Source organism: Girardinichthys multiradiatus, chromosome Y, assembly GCF_021462225.1.
Source record: "Girardinichthys multiradiatus isolate DD_20200921_A chromosome Y, DD_fGirMul_XY1, whole genome shotgun sequence".
NCBI lineage: Eukaryota > Metazoa > Chordata > Actinopteri > Cyprinodontiformes > Goodeidae > Girardinichthys > Girardinichthys multiradiatus.
Window position 1 is genome coordinate 18,701,041 of NC_061818.1, and position 16,487 is coordinate 18,717,527.

At 40.2% G+C, this 16,487-nt stretch overlaps 1 protein-coding gene across 1 annotated transcript; it reads left to right on the forward strand.

Moving 5' to 3' along the window:
* Positions 1-12,465: 12,465 nt before the first annotated feature.
* Positions 12,466-16,027, forward strand: LOC124864781 (protein phosphatase 1 regulatory subunit 29-like). Its single transcript, XM_047359687.1, has 2 exons — positions 12,466-12,916; positions 13,243-16,027. Exons 1-2 carry the CDS (start codon positions 12,575-12,577, stop codon positions 15,742-15,744), a joined length of 2,844 nt encoding a protein of 947 aa, XP_047215643.1. The 5' UTR covers positions 12,466-12,574; the 3' UTR covers positions 15,745-16,027.
* The last annotated feature ends 460 nt before the right edge of the window (positions 16,028-16,487 follow it).

Consider the following 16,487-nt stretch of genomic DNA (forward strand, 5'->3'; position numbering starts at 1 on the left):
ATTTTTAACAATGTTGTACATACAGAGTATTTTATGTTACAGCATATGTGACTTTTCATTTGTTCCACATAGCCGCGAAACTTTGCAGAAAATACACAAATCAAGTGCAGCCTTTCATAATGTCTGGCTTAGCTGTCTTTTCCACTGCCCTCTCTTTGTGCTCTTCTCTCCCTGTCAGATCTTCCTATTTTATTTTTATCTTGCAACACTTTTTCTGACCTACTTGAGCACCAAATAGCTGTCAAGACCTAGAAACATAGCTATCAAGAGGGATTGTGGAATTGCATATTTTTCCATTTTATTGTGGGACTGTATTATATCTGTTAAAAAATAACTACCCATTTTTTAGTATTATGTGTAAAAATGGAACACAATGTGTGTGTACACATCACAATATTACATAGTCTTTAGAAAATAAATTATTCAATATTAAAGAACATTATACTGAAAATTGATCAAACTTAGGGCTGCACGGTGGCGCAGTTGGTAGCACTGTTGCCTTGCAGCAAGAAGGTCCTGGGTTTGATTCCCAGCCTGGGGTCTTTCTGCATGGAGTTTGCATGTTCTCCCTGTGCATGCGTGGGTTCTCACCGGGTACTCCGGCTTCCTCCCACAGTCCAAAGACATGCCTGTTAGGTTAATTGGTCACTCTAAATTGCCCTTAGGTGTATGAATGAGTGTGTGCATGGTTGTTTGTGTGTTGCCCTGCGATGGACTGGCAACCTGTCCAGGGTGTACCCCGCCTCCCGCCCATAGACTGCTGGAGATAGGCACCAGCTCCCCTGCGACCCACTATGGAATAAGTGGTAGAAAATGACTGGCTGATCAAACTTAAGATGCCCTTCTCAAAAACTGATCATACAACCAACAACTTCAAACATTTCCTACAAATGAGGAGAGGGTCAATAGAGCTTTCCTCATATATTGTAAATGCTTTTATAAATTAACTTTAATTTTTTTGAAAACCCCCAGCAGCTACAAAAAACACACGTGACATACTGATAAATGTAAATTAACTTGATCCCTCCATGCCTCCACCCCCACTCCCATTGCTGTCTGACATGCAGTTAAGTGAATCCAGCACCAAGCTACTGTTTATTTGCAGTTCAGTCAGTTTCTCATCAAATTGGCCATGTATATAACTTTTCAAACACTGTATTTGAACTCATTGATTTACAAGGTTTGAATGCTTTAATATTAAATAAGTCATTACTAACCTGCATTGCTAGTATAAGCAAGCATGATCTCAAAGAATAACCAGGAAGAAATCCAACTGGTTTTGCTACTTGCAACAAGAAACTGGTTAGGTTGGATGTCACTTCAGTCCCCACACTTTTTCCTATCCTGATAGTAAGCTGGTGTATCTGACGTGGATGCCAACATGATGAGATTCAACATTTTTTGAAAGACTGTTATCAGTATCACATCATTAACATACTGTCAAAAACATTACCTATTTTAATTGTTTTGTGTGGCACCATACACATTCCATGTGTGTCGGAAATAAGGATGTTACAGTGTGATACTGTGTAGGGATACAGTAAGTTACTTTTGGCCGCCTTTTTAAAAACTTTTCCATAGATAACGATAATGATTGTCTACAAATCTTGAAAGTTCATGCTCTATTGAAAACTTTGGGGTTCCCCCTGCCGGTTCACACATGACTGCACACCAGTGCACAAAGCCGTGCTCATTAAAATATAGAAAGGCAAATTTGGTGTGAACGTATCTGGGCTGTACACAATCTTGACCTCAGCCCTTTTGGGATGAATTAGACCCTAGACATCAAATGAAGCCTTCTTATCCAACATCATGGTCTGACCTCACAAATACTCTACTTGAAGATTAGTCAGAAAGTCCCATAAGCATACTCCTAAATATTGTGAAAGAACTTCATAGAACAATTTAAACTGTAGAAAACTGCAGGAAATGTGGGAAATTGTCAGAAACTACAGGAAATAGTGGTTTAACATTATATTGAACCCTATGGATCGAAAACCTTTGGCAGTTTAGAGTAGCTTAATGTGAATGTTTTTTGTTTCTTTTTTTGTGTGTATCTGCTTGACAGATTTAACGACACTATATAGATGTTTGAATATATAATCAGTTATCTGACAGAACCTGAGAAAGATTAATCTTGATTGAGTTGGCTGCTTGCAAGCATTTTAGAAAATTATCTGCAGGGAAAGAGTTGAAATAACCTTGTTGAAGATAACTTATAATTTATGTACAATCTCTGAGAAAAAGTGAGAAAAAAGGTTAAAATAATTAGAGTATTTGGAATTTAGAACAAATTACAAAGTTTAAAGATGAAATATGCATTGTACCATACTTGAACAGCTTAGTTAAGTACAGTAGCCAAGCACACAGATATAACATCTGAAAATGTAGAGTTAGAACCAGAAACCTATGTATCTTTAAATCCCCACAGTAGTCACACAAGTAACACTTTGCTCAACATTTCTGAACAAAGGAGTAGCATGCTTTTAACAGTTTCTCTTTTGACCACTGTGATATCATCTGTTCCACCCAGACCTACACAAGTTTAAACTCTCAGAGGAGCCTCATACTCCTCTGCTTGTGTTAGTCTCATCCTTATGTCCTGTGTGAAGTGTAGAGGAAAATGTTTTGCTCACAGCCTAAACCTCTCAACACTACATTGACATTTCTCCTGGGAATGGGCTTGGACAAGAGGGAAGTAGAACAACTGTGCAAACCAACGGAAAGACTGTAAGACTGGGAGAGGCGAGAAAGAGACAAACTGAAGGATAGTGGGAGACAGGAACAAATATCAAGGCTTGTGGGGGATTAAATTAACTGAAAGATAAAAAGCAGTGGGAGAGAGTGGACGTTGAGAGAGTAGACAAAGCTTGTGATACTAAAAGATATAGAGCAAAGAGAAAGCACAAAGAGACTAGGGTGCAAAAGGGGATTATTGCCTTTGTGGTTGTTGGAGCAGCCTCTCAGGCAGAATGCGGGTCTATCAGGCCACATAGAAAACACACTTAATAGAAATGTTAGCCTTGTTATTTCTGTTTCACATTTGTATTGCAATGTCAACATACTAATATCACTTGGTATGGATGTATGACTTTGAGTTGTTCTAACTATATCTGCTCCAGGAAATCCTGGAACTTACAAATTAAATTAAATTAAATTTATCTAATCAGATTTTAACATTTGTGACTTCATATAAAGCCGAAGGAAATTGGTAGAAATAGTTTTTAGACGTGATGTTGCAGTTTGCAGAAGAACTTCTGCTTCTTTGTTATAAAAGAGCCACTACAAGTACACCAGCCTTGTTCTGTCTGGTGCATTCTATCGTGATATTTTGTTTCCTTAATCAGCTTGAGGATGACCAAGTCCATCATCCCACCTCAGGCAATGTATGTCCTTGAGAAAGGAGATGTAAAAAAACATCAGATTTCCTCTGCTAAGTAAAGCACAATCTATAGTGTTCCCCTTAAATATAGCTACGTTTTATTTTATGCTGTAAACAAAAAAGTACCAAAGCCAAAAGCAGTTATTCCCATCGATTCAAATATCATCATTTGTCATGTTTTTGTGGTGGCATTTTTCCCAAGTGAAGATGGAGTAGCAGAAGTCTCATATTGAAGGTGAGCATTTATTAAGGAAATGTACAATAAAAGCTATGAACTGGTGCAAACAGAACTTGTGAGCATCTGATGAGAACAAATCAGCACAGCAATGGTAAACTGGATAGGGACTGAAGGTCTTGAATGGGTTAACCTCCAGGTGGTTCAGACCAGACCAGTGGTCTGGTCACCATCCTGGATCAGACCAATGACAGTGGTGTCATCTCCAAAGGGTTTCACAAAGTGGTCTGCAAAGGAGCAGTCAGTTAAAAAGAGATGAGGAGTGGAGAAAGAAGACACCCCTGAGGGGCGGCAGTGCAGATGGTTCTTGTGCAGGAGAAGATGCTTTCCTGCATCTCCTAATGCTGCCTTTCCGTCATGAAGCTGGTGATCCACTGACAGATAGAGGCTGGCACTGTGAGCTGGGTAAGCTTTTGCTAGAGGATGTCTGGCTTATCTGAAGTCCACTAACAGAATCCTGTCATGCATTCCTGGAATTGTCTCGATTGTCTCGTTGCGAGTGAAGTAAGCAACCTGTAAGCAAACGGCAGGGAACACTCAGTTGCTCAAAGGATTTCATGACCACAGACATAAAGGTGACAGACCTATAGTCACATTATCCTGTAACGGTGTGTTTTAGTTTAGTTTTAGGCTTAAATGCATATCTGAGTGGAACAATGTGATTGAACTGTGGGTGTTTTTTCCTGGATGCAGAGATGTATGTGAAGAAGTTTTTTTTTTTTTTTCAAGAAACATTGCATATCCTGAAATTTCATAAATCACTAAAAACCTTGTCCATACTATGACCAATGATATGTGTAAGAAGAATCCTTGTATGACCCTCTTCATCACCCTATACTCTCTTTGGCACCACACTAAAAAGTGTTGTGGACCTTGGTAAAGTAAAAGCAAAGCTTAAAGAACAAATCATAATAAATGCAAATGTGGGATGATATTATATCTGCAATTTGAAATCAGCATAAAAGGAGTATTGATTTAGAATGTAGCATTAAAACAAGACAATTAATAGATATTATAAAAAAAGTAAAGAAATACAGTAAACATACTTAGCTTAGATGTCTTTATCAAGATGTAGTTTACCTTTTAACTTCTTTTTATAGTATTTTTAGACTGAATCTTTTCAGTTGTAGGTCTTTCTGTCTCAATGTGTGATGAACTCTAGCAATCAGTTTCTAACATGATGAAAATGGTAGAAATATGAAAAGCCAAATACTTTGCTCTCAAATGACTTCAAGCAAAACATCGTAAACATGACAGAAAAAGACATTTAGCAGAAAATCTTATTTCATTAGAAATCAGTCACTATTTTGTTTATTTGCTAGACAGCATTCACTGTTTTGTGGTCTCTCCAAAGCTACTCAGAGAATAGCTGTTTTGATAGAATAATCACACTCTGTACCAACACATGCTCCTACAGTCATGTAGGAGGGCTCTAGTAGGAAAATAAGCTGCTGACAGATACATTCCCAACACCTGCCAAAATAATCACTGGAGTGCTGGCATAGATCACCAACAGCTACAACCTGAACAGATATTTAATTGACATTTTATCCTATGAGACTGTCTAACCTTATTTGGTACCTTTTAAAAATGCCCACCAGGACATTTAATTGGCTGTTCAGGTGAAAGGCCAGTGATTTTGTTATTTTTTATTTTTTTTAACAGCAGTAGTTATAGCAGACTGTATATGCTTTACATATTAACATACTTAAGGGCAAAACAGCACATTGGTCTAAGGAGAAAACAATACATGATTTAGAAATATCTTGTATGAAGATTAGATTCATATCACCTTCATACCCACATAGATACCCCATTTTACTTCACCAGATTAGGTCACATGCTGACAGCACTTGAGTAATACTTCAGAGTTCAGCTAAATGAGAAATATTTAGTTTAATTCCTACAAGATTCCATAGCACAAGATCTTGTTTACCCCTAACAATATCCTATTATTTACTCAGTCCTTTAAATGTCCACAAATAATTACTGTTCCTACCTTTCATTGTGATCCCAGTGAAATTCATTGTGCTTTTCTTAATTATCCAAATTCAGAAAGCTGAACAGTTTTTCACAGCCATGGAGTAGCTATTGTTATCAGGTGTATGCTTACATTTTAAAAAGTTACATTTTCAAACCTACTAAAGGTTTCTATCATATTGTTCCTATGGGTTTAAATCACACACCGCTTGTCAGCTGGCTGAAAGAAGGCCCCTGCAGTTTGTCTGTGCTCATGAAAAAGACACATTTGACTATTTGAAAACCTTTCCAGTCAAAAGGCATTGAGAGTCATGCTTTTAAACTAATGGAGTTCCTTTTATCACTGTTATTAAGCTCCTGCTGTTTTAGAATTGTGTTTGGCAATGCACTTCAGGCCAGATACATGTATTTTAGCTTTTCTGTTTAATATAAAAAACAATCAGGTAATGTTATGCATTTTTGTTTTAATATATTTGCCAATGCTCTGACATAGAGAAACTGTGGTACTTTTACTCAAGGCCAATCTTTTGTCCACATGTGGCATCCATTTAGTACCCACATAGAACCTACCTTTGGGACCCAGGTGAGTTTTGTTTTTCTGACCCAGTTTGCTCCCACTACGGACCCAGAGTTGTCCTCTATTACCCCTATAAAAGCAAATGACATGGGTTCATTATGTAACCCACAGACAATGCAATTTTCTGTCCATTTTGTATCCATATGGTCCCCACATATAAACCTTCAATGGAATATTGCCCATGCCTAGTTGTACAAAGGGCTGCTGTTTGATTGATCAACTACTAACCACACAGAGATTGTAAACACTAATCAAATGCCAGGCACAATGTGCAATCACCCTGCATTTCTACATATACAAATGTTCATCTCTTGTTTAAGCACCTCATTTCATTCAGTGTGTTTAACTCACAAATGATGCAATTCAGAATGACAGCATCATATGCAACTGGAGGCGCGAAGGGTACCAGCCAATGAATTTACATTTAGGCTGACAGCGGCCTGGTTCCTGCAGTCATGTTGGTGATAGTGTAGAGGAGATATGGACCCCCTCCAATTCTACCACCTGTCACACCCAATGCTTATTGGAAGCTATTAGAATTCATGGAGGAGAGTTTTATCATTGTGGGTAATGGAGTAGAAGAGACATGCTGATTTGATGCAAATGTCAACAACATTCCATTCTCTTAGCATTAGACTAAATTGGCACTGTCAATCATAAACGTGTTTCCATGACAACTGTAGGGATCAACAGGGGCCTGTATGCTGAGTGACCCAGATGTTTATCTGCATCAGGGCGCACTTGATGTGATGCTGGCTTTTGTAACGTACATGTTCCCAAAACAAAAAGATTTGCAAAGACAGCAATAAAAGACACAAGGTGCTTTAAATTAAGACCTTTGTCCAAATGTAAACACATTTATTCCATCTCCACATAGATTGTTTTATCTTCATAATCAAAGTGACGTATAGCAACACATGGCTGCAAAAGAAATTGAACATCTTAAGTGACACACTGCAGTTTGTTCTTTTGTTCTAATATACATTTACAATTTCAAGTAGCATCTGTATCACAAAAGCCACTCCTGAGGAACAACACATCCCTGGCAAGGGATGGTGTGGCTTGAGAATATGATATCAGGTGGCTAAAGGCAATATTTACAGTAGCAATGGGGTCAACTCCAATGGTTACAAAATTTGAGGTATAGCAAACATTGCTTAACCTATGTGTTATAACTGAAACCCTAACTTTCTACTTAGAACTGTCTCTGTGAGCATGGCCTAAACACTCATTGTATGACACGTGTAACACATTGTACATTATATTGTGTTTACTGCAGCTCAAACTTATGTCATTAAAAACTGCCATCCCTTTCTGCTTCATGGCTTGCAATGTGTACATTATCAGAATTCCTTAGAAGCATGTCTAAAAGAATGCTTTCCACATTTAAGAAAGTGTCACTGCTTGTCCCATATTTCTATTTATGTAATCACATCCCTAAACATGGGCTCTTGCAGACGTACTGTGTCTGCTACATCCCCCATGTGAACCCTTTGGGTTTCGCTATGTAGAGTACCAAATGAGATCATGTCTCATGTGGAGGGGATAAGCCTCAGACAAGAGAGAAACACAATGAATTTCAAGGGAGGGTGCTGAAATGAGTTTGTGATGGGCTAAATAGAGGCTGCATTTCTTCCATTAGAGAGTAGTGAAACAGGTGAAAAGCAAAGTATATTATCTATCCTGAGCACAAATAGTACATTCTAAATCATTTAATCACGCATCTACTTGCAAGGAGTAAACTATCCGTTTATTATGAAAACCCCCATTTTAAAAAATAGAAGGTTTTAAATTCATCGATTCTTTATTTTTTTAGCTAATGTTATCATTTAATTGTAGTCATATAGCCTATGCCTCAGATGGAAGGGATTTGTTTACACCTCCTAACAAACACGTAAAATAATTATCCATAATCCTTTAACAGCAAAATATATACAGGTGCTTCTCAAAATATTAGCATATTGTGATAAAGTTCATTATTTTCCATAATGTCATGATGAAAATTTAACATTCATATATTTTAGATTCATTGCACACTAACTGAAATATTTCAGGTCTTTTATTGTCTTAATACGGATGATTTTGGCATACAGCTCATGAAAACCCAAAATTCCTATCTCACAAAATTAGCAAATCATTAAAAGGGTCTCTAAATGAGCTATGAACCTAATAATCTGAATCAACGAGTTAACTCTAAACACCTGCAAAAGATTCCTGAGGCCTTTAAAACTCCCAGCCTGGTTCATCACTCAAAACCCCAATCATGGGTAAGACTGCCGACCTGACTGCTGTCCAGAAGGCCACTATTGACACCCTCAAGCAAGAGGGTAAGACACAGAAAGAAATTTCTGAACGAATAGGCTGTTCCCAGAGTGCTGTATCAAGGCACCTCAGTGGGAAGTCTGTGGGAAGGAAAAAGTGTGGCAGAAAACGCTGCACAACGCGAAGAGGTGACCGGACCATGAGGAAGATTGTGGAGAAGGGCCGATTCCAGACCTTGGGGGACCTGCGGAAGCAGTGGACCGAGTCTGGAGTAGAAACATCCAGAGCCACCGTGCACAGGCGTGTGCAGGAATTGGGCTACAGGTGCCGCATTCCCCAGGTCAAGCCACTTTTGAACCAGAAACAGCGGCAGAAGCACCTGACCTGGGCTACAGAGAAGCAGCACTGGACTGTTGCTCAGTGGTCCAAAGTACTTTTTTCGGATGAAAGCAAATTCTGCATGTCATTCGGAAATCAAGGTGCCAGAGTCTGGAGGAAGACTGGGGAGAAGGAAATGCCAAAATGCCAGAAGTCCAGTGTCAAGTACCCACAGTCAGTGATGGTCTGGGGTGCCGTGTCAGCTGCTGGTGTTGGTCCACTGTGTTTTATCAAGGGCAGGGTCAATGCAGCTAGCTATCAGGAGATTTTGGAGCACGTCATGCTTCCATCTGCTGAAAAGCTTTATGGAGATGAAGATTTCATTTTTCAGCACGACCTGGCACCTGCTCACAGTGCCAAAACCACTGGTAAATGGTTTACTGACCATGGTATCACTGTGCTCAATTGGCCTGCCAACTCTCCTGACCTGAACCCCATAGAGAATCTGTGGGATATTGTGAAGAGAACGTTGAGAGACTCAAGACCGAACACTCTGGATGAGCTAAAGGCCGCTATCGAAGCATCCTGGGCCTCCATAAGACCTCAGCAGTGCCACAGGCTGATTGCCTCCATGCCACGCCGCATTGAAGCAGTCATTTCTGCAAAAGGATTCCCGACCAAGTATTGAGTGCATAACTGTACATGATTATTTGAAGGTTGACATTTTTTGTTTTAAAAACACTTTTCTTTTATTGGTCGGATGAAATATGCTAATTTTGTGAGATAGGAATTTTGGGTTTTCATGAACTGTATGCCAAAATCATCCGTATTAAGACAATAAAAGACTTGAAATATTTCAGTTAGTGTGCAATGAATCTAAAATATATGAATGTTAAATTTTCATCATGACATTATGGAAAATATTGAACTTTATCACAATATGCTAATATTTTGAGAAGGACTTGTACATACTGGTGCAGTTTATTGGTCCTACTTTAAGGTCCTTCACATTTTGAGGCCAACCTTGAGCTAAGATTTATTTTATAAGTTGTCATAGATGCCAGTGGTTTAAAATTCATAATGTTTTGGCAGCGAAACACTTGTAACCAGACCATAGTCTTCTCCTTAGATATGTAAATTAATAAAAGTGTTATAGATGCATGATATTAGTTTATTTTTTGCACAAGATGTTTTGCAGTTTCCAGCAATAATAAGCAGACTGAAAATGATGATGAACTTGATTTCTTTGCTTGTATCTTCGGGGAGCCTGCACAAGAATAGCTGGTAATGAGTTCAATTATTTGCCCTGGAATTAGAAATAAATCTGAATTTAGAGTAAAAGCAGACTTTTGACCTTTTCCTGGTGAACTTCAGGAGATGTGGGCTTAATAATCCAGTGTTTATCTTTGCCTGTAGATGTGTTTGTGCACATGCCTGCATACTGTTATACAACAACATGCACATAATTGAGTGTGTCTGTATAGTCACACAAACATTTCCCAGAGAACATATGCTCATTTTAATTTGCATCTTTGTGCAATATGTGTTTTGGTACAGAGCAACCAAAGGACAATGTGTCATGATTTAATAGGCAAATAATCTGCCCCATATGTAAATGCTTGACTGCTATTCAAGTAACATGCAGATGGGTTTTAGAGCTTAGGTTTTTGGCAGGATGATGTTATAGGAAGAAATATCTGAGACAATGTTCTGTCAAGTATTCTGGTGAATAATAGTGTGCATTGTCACTGCAATGTGTTCTCTGTGCTGATGTAATATTGGCAGCTGCTTAGATTACAGTGTAGTTATCAGGAAAGATTTGATGAGAACTTGTTGACCAATGAAAGGACTGATAAAAGTGTCAGGAAACAGACTAGAAGAATAATTTGTTTTTGAAATCAATTGTGCATTTACAGTGTTGCTAAATGTTTTCGTGTTACAAAATTTAATGTGGAGGATGGATTATTTTTGCTTAAAGATGCATTCATTCTTTTGTCTGAATATATATATATATATATATATATAAAGTTTGGACACACCTTCTCATTCAAAGAGTTGTCTTTATTTTTATGACTATGAATATTGTAGCTTCACACTGAAGGCATCAAAACTATGAATTAACACATGTGGAATTATATACTGAACAAAAAAGTGTGAAACAACTGAAAATATGTCTTATATTCTAGGTTCTTCAAAGTAGCCACCTTTTGCTTTGATTACTGCTCCGCACACTCTTGGCATTCTGTTGATGAGCTTCAAGAGGTAGTCACCTGAAATGGTTTTCACTTCACAGGTGTTGAAAGTGTCTCCAAGTGCAGTCACAAAAACCATCAAGCGATACAAAGAAACTGGCTCCCATGAGGACCGCCCCAGGAAAGGAAGACGAAGAATCACCTCTGCTGCGGACGATAAGTTCATCCGAGTCACCAGCCTCAGAAATCGCAGGTTAACAGCAGCTCAGATTAGAGAACAGGTCAATGCCACACAGAGTTCTAGCAGCAGAAACATCTCTAGAACAACTGTTAAGAGGAGACTGTGTGAATCAGGCCTTCATGGTAAAATAGCTGCTAGGAAACCACTGCTGAGGACAGGCAACAAGCAGAAGAGACTTATTTGGGCTAAAGAACACAAGGAATGGACATTAGACAAGTGGAAATCTGTGCTTTGGTCTGATGAGTCCAAGTTTGAGATCTTTGGTTCCAACCACCGTGTCTTTGTGCGGCGCAGAACAGGTGAACGGATGGACTCTACATGCCTGGTTCCCACCGTGAAGCATGGAGGAGGAGGTGTGATGGTGTGGGGGTGCTTTGCTGGTGACACTGTTGGGGATTTAGTCAAAATTGAAGGCATACTGAACCAACATGGCTACCACAGCATCTTGCAGCAGCATGCTATTCCATCCAGTTTGCGTTTAGTTGGACCATCATTTATTTTTCAACAGGACAATGACCCCAAACACACCTCCAGGCTGTGTAAGGGCTATTTGACCAAGAAGGTGAGTGATGGGGTGCTGCACCAGATGGCCTGGCCCCCACAGTCACTGGATGGTTCGGGGTGAGCTGGACCGCAGAGTGAAGGCGAAAGGGCCAACAAGTGCTAAGCATCTCTCGGGACTCCTTCAAGACTGTTGGAAAACCATTTCAGGTGACTACCTCTTGAAGCTCATCAACAAAATGCCAAGAGTGTGCAGGGCAATAATCAAAGCAAAAGGTGGCTACTTTGAAGAACCTAGAATATAAGACACATTTTCAGTTGTTTCACACTTTTTTGTTCAGTATATAATTCCACATGTGTTAATTCATAGTTTTGATGCCTTCAGTGTGAAGCTACAATATTCATAGGCATAAAAATAAAGACAACTCTTTGACTGAGAAGGTGTGTCCACACCTTTGGTCTGTACTGTATATATATATATATATATATATATATATATATATATATATATATATATGCTAATATAAATCATCATATTGAGCACATATATTTATACATTTCTTCTGTTGTTTCTGTTCTTTCTCTGTAGATCACTGCAAGTTCCATGCCTTTGAGTCACACGGACAAGACTTCAAAGAGAGCATGAAGACAAGTTGTTTTCCTTCAAATAGTAGTTCAAGAAATTATGATATAACATGGATCTGCTGCTAATCACCATGATGCTGAGACAGGCGTTGTAAATCCTTCACTCCTTTTTCAGCACCCAACCCAGGCCCATTGAGTTTTTTGGAAGTTTTTCCTGGTTTTCTTTTTACTACAAGCAAATCCTCCTACGTCTTTGCCCGGATTATAGCCTTTGGAACTGTCTTGTCTTTGCATTGACATCATGCAGCGTACTTTACCCATCTCTGTTCTCCTCCCTCTTATACTTTCTTCCCTTCTGTTTTTTTCCTGTCTTCCCGACATGGCCAATGGGGACTGCTGGCTTATTGAAGGGGACAAAGGCTATGTTTGGCTAGCTATATGCAGTCAGAATCAGCCTCCCTATGAGACTATCCCCCAGCACATCAACAACACAGTCCATGACTTGAGACTGAATGAAAACAAACTGAAAGCTGTGCTTTTCAGTTCTATGTACCGCTTCACGAACTTGACTGACCTAAACCTAACGAAGAATGAAATCAGCTATATCGAGGATGGCGCCTTTGCAGGACAAGCCAATTTACAGGTGATAAATGAAAATAAATCTCAAAAGTACCCTGAGACTTATTTGGTCTGACAGAATAAGGTATTTGCTGAAATCTTACAAGAGACATCAACTTATGCTGAATTAGGTGGAAAATGTGTAAAAAATTAAAGGTGAAGCATCTTGTTGATTAACTTTATAAATGTTTATTAAATAAAAGAAAATAATAAATACAGAATGACCAATTCTCAGTAGTATGAGCTGAACTTTTATTGTATCATCTAAATGCAAATTATTATTATTCCCATGAGTTTAGGTTTGCAATTTAAAAGAAGTGAGGACCAAAATGCTGTTTTGTTTTTTCTCAGGTCCTTCAACTAGGTTACAACAAGTTGACGAATATCACTGAAGGCATGATGAGAGGGCTTGGCCGCATGCAGTGCCTCTTCTTACAGCACAACCTCATTGAAGTTGTTGCAAGCAATGCATTCTGGGAGTGTCCCAGTCTCAGCAGCATCGACCTGTCATCCAACAAACTTGCCCGCATCGACCCATCCACATTCACAGTTCCCAGTCGCCTGATGGTATGTGAACTGGCTGCAAATCCGTTCCATTGTGGTTGCGATCTTCTTGGCTTCCTGTTCTGGTTAGAGTCCTTCAACAATGTGTCACACACTTATGACCGCCTCCAGTGTGAAACACCCAGGGAAATGTTTGGCTACCCTTTACTGAGTCCTTTTGCTTCAAGCCATGCTGGTCGCAATGCCAAAAACATTTTGTATCATCGCTGCAGAGATGGCGTGATGATTCCAGGAATGACGTCTCTACCACCCGATCTTGATGGTCCATCTGGAATTGGGCCTGAGATGTTTGGTGGTGTTGGGCCATACTACCAGTCCACCCCTTCTTCTTCATCTACAGATGACAGCTTGAGCCCAAGCATTAAGCTCCATCATGTTTCTTCGTCATCAGCCTCTGTCATTATAAAGATTCCAACACCATACAGCAAAATGTATATTCTTACACAATACAATAACACACTGGTGTCTGATGTCACCAATTTGAAATTGACTATACAAAAGATAACACTCGACAAGCTCAGGCCTAACAACAACTACACCTTCTGCGTAGGGTCTATTCGTAACTCTCAACGTTATAACAACACCTGTCTCCAGTTTACTACTCGTGGCCAAAGTCCGGACAATATGCTCCCCACACCCTCAACCACTACTCACTACATAATGACCATTGTAGGCTGCCTGTTTGGCATGCTCATTGTTATAGGAATTGTCTACTACTGTCTTCGTAAAAAACGTATGCATGATGAGAAGAAAAAGTCAATCTCTGTCAAAAAAACTATACTGGAAATGCGTTACGGGCCAGACGTGGCGGCAGCAGTAGCAAATGATCCATCAGCAGTGCAAAAGCTTCAGGAGCAGTCCAGGGAGCATCACCAATATCAGCATCACCATAGTGGAAAACTGTCCACATCCTCAAGCTCTGGACTGCTACACTCTGCAAATACAACCTCCTCTAGACTTTCCTCTATCCCGCAAGTGGAAAAGATGGCCTCTGCTTTCTCCGAAGCCATGGCTATAAGTAAAGGAAACTATATGGATGTGAGAACTGGAGGGGCAGGGATGGAAAGAGTGGGGGATGGTGTTCATGGCAGGAGAAGGGGCGACGACCTGAGGGATGATGACGGAACTGATCTTGGCGATGACTCAGACGATGATGGACATGGCTCTGCCTCAGAGATCTCCACTATTGCCATGGAGGTGGACAAAGTTAACCAGATTATTAACAACTGTATTGATGCCCTTAAACTTGATGCAGCAGCAGTCGCTGCTTCAGGCACTTCGATTAACCTCACAGCTTCCTCCAATCCCACCTCCCCACCACCACCCAGTTCATCCTCCCTTGCTCATGGCCTAATCCCAAGAGGGCCCGAGACATGTCAGGTCATTGCTCCAAACAAAATACCGCCTCCTCCACCCCTACCTGCATTAAACACTCCTCTGTCAGAGCGACAAGGGATAAGTGGTGGGGGCTTTGTTGTCACTCCCCCATACAGGCACCCCCCCCCAGTTACAGCTACATGTCCTATTCAACGGCAAATGAGTGCAGATGCAGCTGTTGTTATGGCCAATGCTGTCAAGAATCAGAGCAGTACCACATCTTGTGGCTCCACAGGTCGAGACAGAGAACGAGGAGGTACTCGAGTGTATAGTCTGGATGTTCCTGAACCAAGAAGCCCAGATGCCTGTAACCAACAACAGCCACAGTACCCAGACCGGGCCAGTCCAGTGGGATGTGGAGAGCCGCTGGAGAGACTGTCCTTAATAGGGAGTGGGAGCTGTGGGGGTGGTGGTGGTTGCGACAGTGGTGGTGATGGTGCCCAACATCAGGACAGCCAGAAGTCACATCATTACCATCAGCAACAACAGATACAGCAGCAGCAGCAGCAGCAGCAGCAGCTGGAAGTGCAGCAGGACTACCACTGCTCGGAGCACCGCCATTCTGTCCCAGCTCTCTACTACCAAGGGTCACACCATGGCTCCCCAGCCCAGCGCGTTTCTTTTCTAAAACCTCTGACGCGATCCCGCAGGGACGCAGCATCCTATTCCCAGCTTTCCCCTGCCCGCCAACACTCCAGTTACTCTGGATACTCTTCTAGCCCAGAGTACTCATCAGAGAGTTCATTACGTATCTGGGAGCGATTTCGTCCATACCGAAAAGGGCCTCGTGATGAGGCCTGTTACGTGACAGCTGGAAATGCTCTTCGAAAGAAGGTACAGTTTGCTAAGGGTGAGGACCTGCATGACATCCTTGATTATTGGAAGGGTGTCTCTGCTCAGCAAAAGTTGTAACTTCGGACGAAAATTTAGCAGAGTAGGAAATGGAGTTTTGGTACTTTTTTATCCTGATAAGCCCATGGGCCTGAGAAAGCATTTGAAGTTTATTAATGGAAAAATGTAGGACAAATTTTACCTGTGGTCTTTACTTTTTCTTTTTTGGCATGCTAGGTATATAGGATATTGTGCTACAAGCAAGTACTGTGAAACTGTGCCTGGGAATTGGACATTCATTACAGTGTTTTTTTACACTTCATTGTAGCATTTTTTTCTTTCTTATTTTATGGTGTGCATTTCATTCTTATACAGCAAACAAATGCCAACTGTGTAATTTAGTTCTCTTTGAAGTGATCAAGTTTTGTGATCCTATGGACTATTTTTTATCAGTGCCATGTGTCATCTCAAGCTTGAGGCTTGTTCGGTCCTAGATGTTCCCTGTTGTCTATTGGATTTTACATCCATTTTAGCTTCTACAAGATAGGTGATTCAGACAGGGTGGGATCAGGGCCCTGTTTAAAGCAGATAAAAACAGTTGATGTAAATTTTGTACAATGTACTATCGTACCCTTTTCTCTTTTGCCAGCAGTTGTTACAATGAAAGAAAGTGATGATTTGCACACATATGCTCACATGACGTAAAATCTGTCAGGTCAAATTTAACTACTAGGTTGTGTAAATTTGCTGAGGGATAAGGAGAAGAAGCAGTGATTTTGTTTGAAGCATCAAACAAGTTTTCAGTCAACATTGTTACATGGTTT